The sequence below is a fragment of the Pyxicephalus adspersus genome, chromosome 10, assembly GCF_032062135.1.
Source record: "Pyxicephalus adspersus chromosome 10, UCB_Pads_2.0, whole genome shotgun sequence".
Lineage (NCBI taxonomy): Eukaryota > Metazoa > Chordata > Amphibia > Anura > Pyxicephalidae > Pyxicephalus > Pyxicephalus adspersus.
In genome coordinates, this window is record NC_092867.1 from 2,414,739 (window position 1) to 2,425,011 (window position 10,273).

Genomic DNA, 10,273 nt, shown 5'->3' on the forward strand with positions numbered 1-10,273 from the left:
CGCCCCAGCGCAATATACCGTAATTATTGTATTAAAATGCCAGAACTCACTATTGGAGGAAATGTGCTAATATATAGTAAGAGATACATAGGCATGGGGAATGATACGGATACAGACTTCAAGTGGAACTAAATAGAAGAAAAAAAAATGAGGAACAGGGTTATTTATTGCAGGAGGGACAGGAATTCCCTTCTGCAATAAAAGAAATTCACCTGCCTGCTCGCAATGTTTTCTTTAATGTACACCAAGCCACACAAGCCCAGCTCCTTGTGCAATGTCGGGTATTCTGCCATGTCCCTTGATGCTGGTAAATAATAAACTCCCATGCACAGGAGTTACTTCATTCCCCAATATCCAATCAAGATAGTCAAGAGAGACCTAGAAGAGGACCAGGTAAAAATGTCAGTGTTTCCACAACAGACAAGTAAGTACAATTAAAAAAAAAATGGGATCAGATATGTAAGTTTATTATTTTGCAACAAAGGAGCTGCTTGCTTACATTTTTTTTCACTTTAGTTCTTTTTATTAGAGGGTGTCATTCTCAAAGTGTCTGCTAGGTGGTGCTGTATTCATTTTTATTCACAATGATTTCCACTTGTATTCATTTAGAAAGAAAAGGGAAATAGCACCACTTAGTGGACATAATAAGTCTGACACTTGGTATCAAACCAATATATTACTATGTATGCCCAGGTACTACATTTCAAGTACAATAAAGTATATTCACCTATCAATAGAAACAGCAATAGAAGAGACATCTTTTCAGTTGTTCCCTTAAAAAAATTAACTCTCATTTCCTGTTAGATCTACTGGACAGGAAGTAAAGGAAATTACTTGAATGAATGGATTGAAAATGAATGGAGATTAAGGGAGAAATTAAATCGTTCCATACTCACCTTTCCCCATTCTGTCCCAAGAGGGCCACCATCTTCTTCCCTCTTGCTAGATACGCTCTTTGGCTATCCTGATTGGCCGGGCTGGGATGATGGAATGATGGAATGAGTATTCTGGAAACCAGCATTTATGACAGTTCATCAGAGCTGGAAAGATAACGGACATCACCTGCCCTTTCTGCAATAATGCCTGATCCAAAATCAGAAGCTTTAGTTTTGTTTTAACCCACTAATCTATGATTAAATGCTCAAAAAATAAATAGCATTCACTTTCTCCATGAACCAGCACTGCCTTCTATACTCTATTCCACCACTGGATGCTGGGCCACTCCCAGGCTTAATGACATCCAATGTCATTTGACTCCATTCATGTGAGCCCAGGCCCCCATGGACACACCCCCTTTGCCAGTATCACTCTGGATGGAGGAAGAAACATCACTCAGGCTTGCATGGGTGCGGAATGGGGAGACATAAGAAGAACCTTGAAGAAGATGGTGACACCACGCCGGAAAGAAGGAAGAAATCCGGGCCAATGCCGGCCAACTGGACTTAGGTTTCAGAGAGATCAACTACTCTTCTAAACTAAAGGTAAATGTTATTATTTTCATGAACGTTTTATTTGTTTTCTCCCCTTAGGCCTTTCCTTCCTTCTAACCATAAACTTTATGCTGATTTTCTGCACATTTTGCTATAGCAGGACTTCAATTCAAATTTTCCCAACATGAAATCTTCTTACGATATTCATAGGGAAGAGGAGAAGCTTCATCTCCAGAGCTGGGAAAGTGTGAAAGTTCTTTGCGCCTGTGTTGGGTGAGCACGCAGACGGAGGCACAGATGCTTATATCTGGTTTACAAGCCTCCAGCTGGCGCAGCGATCTCACAGCTGGGACATGCGCTCTTTTATCCCCAGGATATAGGAACTGGTGCTGATTCATCTGGATACAAAAAGCTGCTCGTTTAATCATTAAAAACGATTACAGGTCAGATGTGAAATAACAAAAAAGCAATTTTACTTTAAACTCCTGGAACGGGAGAAAGGAAGGGGAGATATTGCAAAAAGAGAGAGGAGAAAGATGTAAGATAGGAAAGGAAAGAAAAGGGAAAATGGAATAAAATAAAGAAGAGGAGAGTAAAGTGAAGCCAAGAAGAGAGAAGAGACACCAGAAATGTCTACAGGGACAGGAGAGGAGAAGGAGAGAAGAACAAAGAGGGACAAGGGGAAAACAGGGAGAGGAAATTGAGAAGAGAGAGAGGAGAGGGAAAAGATGAAAGACCAGCAAGAGGAAGAGAGAGAAAAAAGAAGAGAGAAGGAATAAGGCGAGAGTAGATTGAGAGAGAAGGGGAGAAGGAAGGAGAAAGAGAAAAGGAAAGGGGAGAAGAGAGAGAGAGGAGATAAGGAGAAAGAGGAGAAGGGAGAGGTAAAAGGAAGGAATTGAGAGTAAAGGTGATGAGAGGAGAGGAGGAACACACTGAGTATAGCAATGTGTAATATTAAAGTAGAGACAGAGATAAATAAGCCATAATATTATATTGTATAAATGTCATAGTAAGAGCTAAGCATGCAATACTTTTATTAACACTTTTTCTAATGAATTGAAACTTCCCGCCATGTGATTTCTACCTTTCATCTATCTGGGATAAATCTGTCAAAGCTGAACCCTGAGAATCTTCCATTTCTTGTCATTTGTGAGATTCAGCATTATCCTTGAATCTGTATTTCTCTTTCATTTAGCATTAGTGTATCCCGCACCTTCCTTCCCTCCCCGTGAGAGGAATTAATGTCAGTTTCCTTGTACTCCTCTGAGCGACAAGTCCGCCCCCACATTTGTGCTTGCCATCAGCTAAACGAGCAAAGAACAGGAAAACATATCAGAGCCATACAAACAGGGATGAAAAAGGTTTGTGCAATAAAATGGCTTTTATTTTAGGTGAATATCCCAGTGATAGTTCATTATAGGGGGGTTTACCCATTTTGGTGTACTGAGGTCACCATCTCTAATGAGGATCTTTTGATATTAAGCCACGTTCATGCTTCATTGCCCCTTAGACCAGGCAGATGCTCTACTGCACCATCCAACCCGTACAGAATGCTGATCATTCCAGTGGAATCCTGTAGACTCTTCCTAGGCTATGTGCAAACTGGCCATGGGGTTATTGCTTGTTAATGCCAGTGAATCTTGGCCCCTGGGGAAGAGGGCTAATATAGCTGCTCCCAACAGCAGCCCCATGGAGAATGAATGGGGACAGCAGTGAGCAGTACAGGATCACTTTGTGCCACCTGCTTTCAAATCTCCAGATGGTGGCCCTTAAAAAACCAGGACTGTGATGCAAGTGACCTTTGGCAGTCAAGGTGCCAGCCACCAGGAGTTGCACAGGATCACTTGATCCTATGGGAGGTCTGAACCAAACAGTAGCAAATAAGAATTATTTATTTTTTGGGTTCACATACACTATGATGTGTGGAATACTTAGCATTTTTTTTTTTTATATTCAAAGGGATCAATTAAAGAAATAAAAACTGACCAAGCAAAATGAATGCAGCCATCACGTCTATGGAATGGCACAATGCAATATATTATATTTTTGTTCTTGGGATAGGAGGCACCAGCTGTTACAGCGCTGAAAACATTTGGCATATTTTGCTTTATTCTGCTCTCCAAGCCTGCAGCTAATAGAATTATCCCATCATCCAATTCTTTGTTTTTCCAAGCCGATATGGCAAGACACAACTTGTAGTTTCTCAATGACATCATTCAACTTTAGTTTCCCATCCTCCAGACTTGTATTGAGCTTCAGTACCATGGACAGCAGCCCTGCATGACTTCTAGTCCAGCACATGTTCCCTGGTACTGAAGCTGCTGGTTCTTACTTTCCACATTCCGCCTGCCTCTTATGGATTCCATTTCTTAAGCCTCGCACATATCCTCCATGACACGTCTTTAGGAGGAGACGTTTCTGGAGTTTGGTCCTGAGTAATTGTATGAGACACACTGCGTAACATGTGTCATTAATAAGACAGCCGCTATTATCTCTGCATCAGAGTGTGCACTTTGCTGGGAACAAGAGGCTCCCACGGTGAAAATCACTACAAGGCAAGGAGATTTGTGTTTGATTGTCGCAGTGAGTACAGGGATATTCAAATTGAGCAACAAGTTCAAAAAAATAATAAAAGAACTATACAAATACAGAACACCAAAAATTCCCTTTCTAATTGATTATCTAAAAGAGAATGTAATTGGCTTTTATTTAGAACTTGGTTTGTGCTAACAAAGGCTGTACCCCTCCCTCACTTTCTTCTTTTCATTGAAGTAAGGAGAGGGCACAGGAATGGCTTCCTTGTGTACATTTTAGAGTTTGGCCATCCATCTGATGTAAGGCGCAACTTTAATTTAAAAAATAACACCTAATACTGAAGAGCCCTCAATCCCTCCACAATGTGATTCCAGTAAACCATGCAATCTCCAGGATTTCTTCTCCAGCCGGTGTGCCGCCATCTTGTTTTGTGTTCTTCTTATGTCACCCAAACTTGCACTGTGCAGGTGCAGAATCAGACAAAGTTTCCTTTACACATGGGTGAGATTGGCACCTTTTTTTGCATTCTGGGAAAGGCTGGGATACATAGGTTATGCTTCTTCTGCATATCCCAGGAAACTGTGGGCTTCCCATTTAATTTTTACTGTGCAGGAAAAATAGAAGAGGAGGGGTCATCCAAAAAAACTAATAATAACTGACACTATCTACGGAGGTAATGCCCCATAAAAATAAGCCGAATGAGAACATGTTTTGCAAAAGACATACAGCGGTATGGCTGGATGAGCAGGAATCCTTTAGCAGGCATTATCTTGTCAAAATAGCACCATAACATCTCTCTATTCCACACATGATAATGGCTTTGTAATTCAATTATAGCCCAGTATTTGTATTGAGGGATTTATCTCCCGAAAATCTCTGTGTTGGTGCTGGGGCGGCCGTCATACATCCTGAGCGCCAAATGAGATTATCCCGCTAAAGGTTCCAGTTTGAAGCGGCACTTTTCTGTCATAATGTAGATGTACCTCCTTGGGGTAATCGAACCTTTCCGTGCAAAAGATACAAGGCGCTGACAGAACATTTCTAAGTGAGCTCAGCTCGGGGAATTCTATGGCTTTTAATTCAAAGCTTTTCTGCACTTGGAAAAAAAAAGCTTTTAAACTTTACTTTTCCCAACTTGAATAAAGTGCTCAGTCTGCGAAAGAGGTGCCGACATTACTGCGGAAATTTAGGCATATCTGTGAAATCTTCAACTTTTCTGAAAGTAATAGGGGGTTCAAATCCATGCCATTGGAGTCCACTGATAAAACAGTCCACCAATTAGGTGAATGTCTGATTCACATAAACAGATCCCTTATTATAAGTAATCAGTGAGTTTATATGTCCTAAGCTTCAGTTATGAGTAGGAATTAGGTTTATTTTTGATCCATGGTGGGTTTATGTTGAACCTGTTGGGGTGGGATTGAAGGTCCAAATGTTTGTATAGATTTGATGGCCCAAATTTAAGGAATCCAAACCGTTTCTACTATGCTCAGTTGGGTTACAAGGCAACAATGGGATTTGTTATGTCCAGGCTTCCCTTCTGTAAAAGAAGGGGGGGGGGGTGTGGAACAGCCATATCAATGTGTACATTGGAACAGTGCAGGAAAGGTATAAGCAAAGCCAGGAAACTGCATAAGAAGAAGCTTAGGGCAAGTTAGGAAATTATATCCTAAATTTTTACCCAGACCCTTTTCCAGGCATGCAAGGTTGGCCATAAAAAGTAGGGGCAGTGAAATCATAGCCTCCCCTTACTGTGACAGATCAGGCCTATGACTTTCCTTTTCGGAGTACCAGTTGTGGGTTGATGGCAAAGAGCACCTAATTTCTTTATGGGGTGCCACATATTAGGAAGAGAACCCATCCCTCAACAGTGGGGGATCCCAATGTTACGGGATGGGATTTCTTTTCAATATTTGGGACCCCAAAGATGTAGATGTTGGTTGAGGAGGAGCTGATTGCGGAATATGAAATCCTTTAAAAAGCTCATAACTGTATGGCTGAAGTCATCAAAGCTTCACTAAGTTTAGCAATACTTCACTTTATTTAGTGAACAATCTAAACACAAATCAACCCCAATGTATCCTTCTGTACAGTAATGCAGGCATTACATTTGAAAAAATCTCTTTCATTTCTTTTGGCCCTACACATACAAACTTGGTGGCCAAAATAAAGGTTTTTATAGTGAGATCTCACTACTGAGTTCCTAAAAAAGATACACGGAGCTGCCATATGGCTGCTTGCCAACCATGAAAAACTGCAATAATGAATCTGGATAGAGATACCCTGTACATGTATATGAAGCGAGGGCCTGGTGAAGGACTCTGGTGATGCTGACAGCTAGGTCCCGACTTAATGATACCTATCATGATCCTGTACGAATGGTCTGTTCTTTCTCTGCAGTTACTCCTGCAAATTGGTAAATCTCCAGTGACTACAGATCAGGGACTGAAAAATTCTCCTAAAGTCGTGTTGGAATATACAATTGGCCAAAGTTATCAAAAAGGTTGTTATGTAAATTATGTATTTACAGATTTCAGTGAGTGCATTATATTTTGTATTGTGCAAGTACAATACAGCCACGCAAATAATGGAACCTATGCAGTCCTTGGCTGTGGTCACCAATGTATGAATCAGTTTAGCCGAGAGTGATGTGCAATATAGGATAATGTGTACAGATGATGATGAGGTGTGGGTGGGATGGGGGGCACTGCATGCACAAAGAATGAACAGAATGTACTAAATATATATATTACTCATTCAGACATTTAAACCATAGAATGTAAGCTGTTCAAGGCTACCCATTTTTTTTCAAAGTTTTGTTCTGTGTACAAGCGCAGTTGACCCTAGACATTGTACATGAAAAAAATAGAGGTTCCAGTCCATGAGGGATTTTTGACATGACATGTTTTGAGGAATCGATACATATACCATATTTTCAGGTGTAATTACTAAGCCCTATTTTTAAGACTGCACCTAATAAGGACAAATACAACTTATTTTTAGGTGGAATTTCCACTATATTACTTCATACTCCAATATAGATTACACCAGGTCTTCATTCAATGGCCTCTTGATATGGGTGACCCACTCCACACTTCACAATGGCTGGAGTGACCTTCTACATGGTTCAACCTTCCCTGAACAAACCACTCTGAAGGAAATTGGATTAGTCAAGTTGCCCAGACTTGTTTAAGGAAAATGGACCTCTCCACTCTCTTTTTATCTCTTTTTAATTAGAACCTAGAACTCCACAGAAACATAAGGAAAGCATAGATTCTCGATGTATATTATGTATTTAGTGAAATCCCAGCCCAGTGGCCCAGTATCACACTGTAAACCAGTAAGCCGCCATGTTGGCAAAACAGCACAGAAATTAAAATGGAATGATGATAAAACGTAAGTCTGCTACTGAACTACACAACAAGGTACACCAACCTGGTGTATATGAGCAGACAATCATCAATGGTGGTTTATAGTCCCCAGTTACAGAGTAAGTCAATATAGTAGGTGGAAGTAAAGCAAATAGCTAATTGGCCATCAGAAACCATACCAGATGACAAAGTACCCCCAGAGAGGCCGACCCATTAGAAAGACACATATGAAGAGAAAAATAATAGAGATGACAGTGAATCATCATAGTTGCTGAGGTTTTACTTGGAATGGAGAAATGAAGACTAAGTTTCAATCACCCATAGACTTTAGCAAATGAAGAGCTTGCGGATTTGACATCCTTGACCTCATACTAAGCCAGTGGTTGTTCTGGTACGGGATGCGTTTTGATAAGAAACCCCAAATTAGGCCAAAATTGAAGCTTCAACTTTGCATAATTCTGATACTCATCACAGGCCATCCCCATATAATGCACATTTCAATAACTATCTTTAGGAGCAGAGTAGACCCCATACATCCGCCATCCTCCATGTCCTACCAAGGATCCAGAGGTTACAGTTCCTCTCTCCTATCATCCGACTGTCCCAATTAAAAATGATTTGTTATCACCCACTTTCACCAAATCATTTACATTTCTTTACAGCTTTGTTAATGTTCTATTTCATTCCTCCCAGAAATATTTCCATAATTACAATCTCACGCTCAAACGCGTGGGCCAAACCTCTGTTCCATTCTTGAAAGTCTCACCATTTGAAGTGATTTCCAACTACAATGGAGCTCAAAACGCGCCAGCCCAATCGAGCGGCTTCAGTACGCATTAGCGGCTTTTATGTACAGTCAATACACATCTGTAAATATGCATCGCCATTCCCTTCTACGCACCATTTACGTTTGCAAGCAACCTTGTTTTAATTAGACGGTACCTAGATCTTCTTTTCCCCGATCCTCATAATCTCAAAGCTTTCAAGTTTTTTATTGAATGACTATTATAAAAAAATGAGTGACCGACAGAGCAATGCCCTAAGGGGTCACGTGAATCAAAGTGGCCAAAGATTTATAATTCTTGGGTGATTAAAGATTATTAAATAATATCTTGTGTTTGAGCAATGTAGGTTCTCCCTGGATTTTACAATGCACTGTTGCACTTATTATTATTACCATCATCTTTGGTGTAATAAAGCCTTTGTATTTTATCATTTTTAATTTTCTACCACCCTGTGTCGGCTCTAACCTGAGTCAAAATCAGTTAAATCTACTATAAAGCTTTAACATATTATCATTTCAAAAGTTATTTTTATCTTTTTAAAGCTTTTATTAAGATCATCCCCAGTGATCCTCTTGAGATCATCCCCAGTGAAGCTCTTCAGAGATTTCCTTTTATAGGTCGACAATACTTTGTTGTGCTTTTTTATCACCCAGCCACATGGATTTCTCATGGATACCTCAAGTGGTGTTTCCAATGTAGATTACATTAGCATGAGTAACTTTTTTCACTCAGATCTAAAAAAATGTCCCCTCCTTGTATGTATGAGCCATCAACCTGGTGTCACGATATCTAGAGCACTATACAGCTCATTGTTCTGGAACTTCAGTCTCTTAAACAGTCCTATTACATTGTCATCCTGGTAAAGAATATTGGTGACCATGTTGGCATTCATATTGCAGCCCTGGTCCGTTATTGTTACTACTTCAGCTGACTTTGGATCATGTAGGCAAAAAAAAGGCTCGGAGAGGCTGTGGGAGATTGGTCAAAAACATGTATTTTATTCAACAAATTAAGGACTATAGTATTTGAAGTTAATTAATTAGTACTCCTATTGATGATTAGCCAATGGGCCCTGAAACCTACGAGTTTGAACAGTCAATACAATAGATGTCCAATGTCTAAAAAACATTCCTTATCTGTCTTTGTTTCTTCTCTTCCACCTGTCCACATGTATTTTAGTGATGGTTGCTTGTCATTTCTCACAAAGGATATACTAGTGTTGGCAACAATGTGCCATGACTGTGTAGTTTGCGTTGAAAAGCCCATGTGGAGTCTTCACCAAAATGCCCATGTGCCATGGTGACAATGGAGGAGCACAAATGGAAGACAGGGACAAAACATTGTTGCCCAATAAAAAGAAGTGCTACTTTTATGTTCTACTTTGGTATATGCATAAAAAATGTTAAAAGCCATCTCACCAGTAGAATCGATTAGGTGCCACAGATTCGCTCAGGAGTAGCCAACGCCTGCCAAACTCAGATGAACTGTACAACTGGAAAAGATATAAAGCAAAGGGTTAATATACATGTAGTGTTGATATCCTGTTATACATTTATAACAAGAAGGATGAGTGCAGTAAAATGTTCAACTCAATTCTAAATGTGTATTTTTTTATATTACAATGTTAAAGAATACACAAAATTGTATTGGCAATAAATACAGTCTCTTGTCACATGATACCATGGAACCTCCTTCCTGGGGACTCTTTTCTGACTTGGCCTGATTTTTCATAAACTCAGAGATCCTTAAAAACAAATATATTGGCTGGTAGTCATAGGAATTCCACAAGTAGGGTTAGCTGACTGCATCCAATGAATCGTGTTATGGAAGATGGCTGATGGCTAATTTGCCCACTAAGAGCTGCAATGCAAAACATCAGAATGGTGCATACAATTGGGGGCCTGCCATCCAAGTAGTGCACTGAGTTACTTTGCCCATTTTTAAAAGCTCTACTGTAAAATTCTGTTCTTATCCTGATCCGCCCCTAGACGTTACCCAGGATATGGACAGATGGACTCATTGAGGGCCAGTAGTGGAGCCTGCAATGGAGTCCTCTGGCCAGGAGAGCAAAGAAATAGATTCATATGGGCTATCTATACATTACATTGTAAGAGCAATACATTTTTATCTTTAGTAAAATAATCAATAAAGC

The 10,273-nt window shown here is 40.0% G+C and overlaps 1 protein-coding gene across 1 annotated transcript in view; it reads right to left on the reverse strand.

Moving 5' to 3' along the window:
• LOC140339858 (VPS10 domain-containing receptor SorCS1-like) overlaps window positions 1–10,273 on the reverse strand; it is a 299,984-nt gene that overhangs the window by 100,410 nt on the left and 189,301 nt on the right. Inside the window, 1 exon segment of the mRNA XM_072424760.1 lies at window positions 9,540–9,613. Coding sequence (XP_072280861.1) covers window positions 9,540–9,613 — 74 coding nt within the window.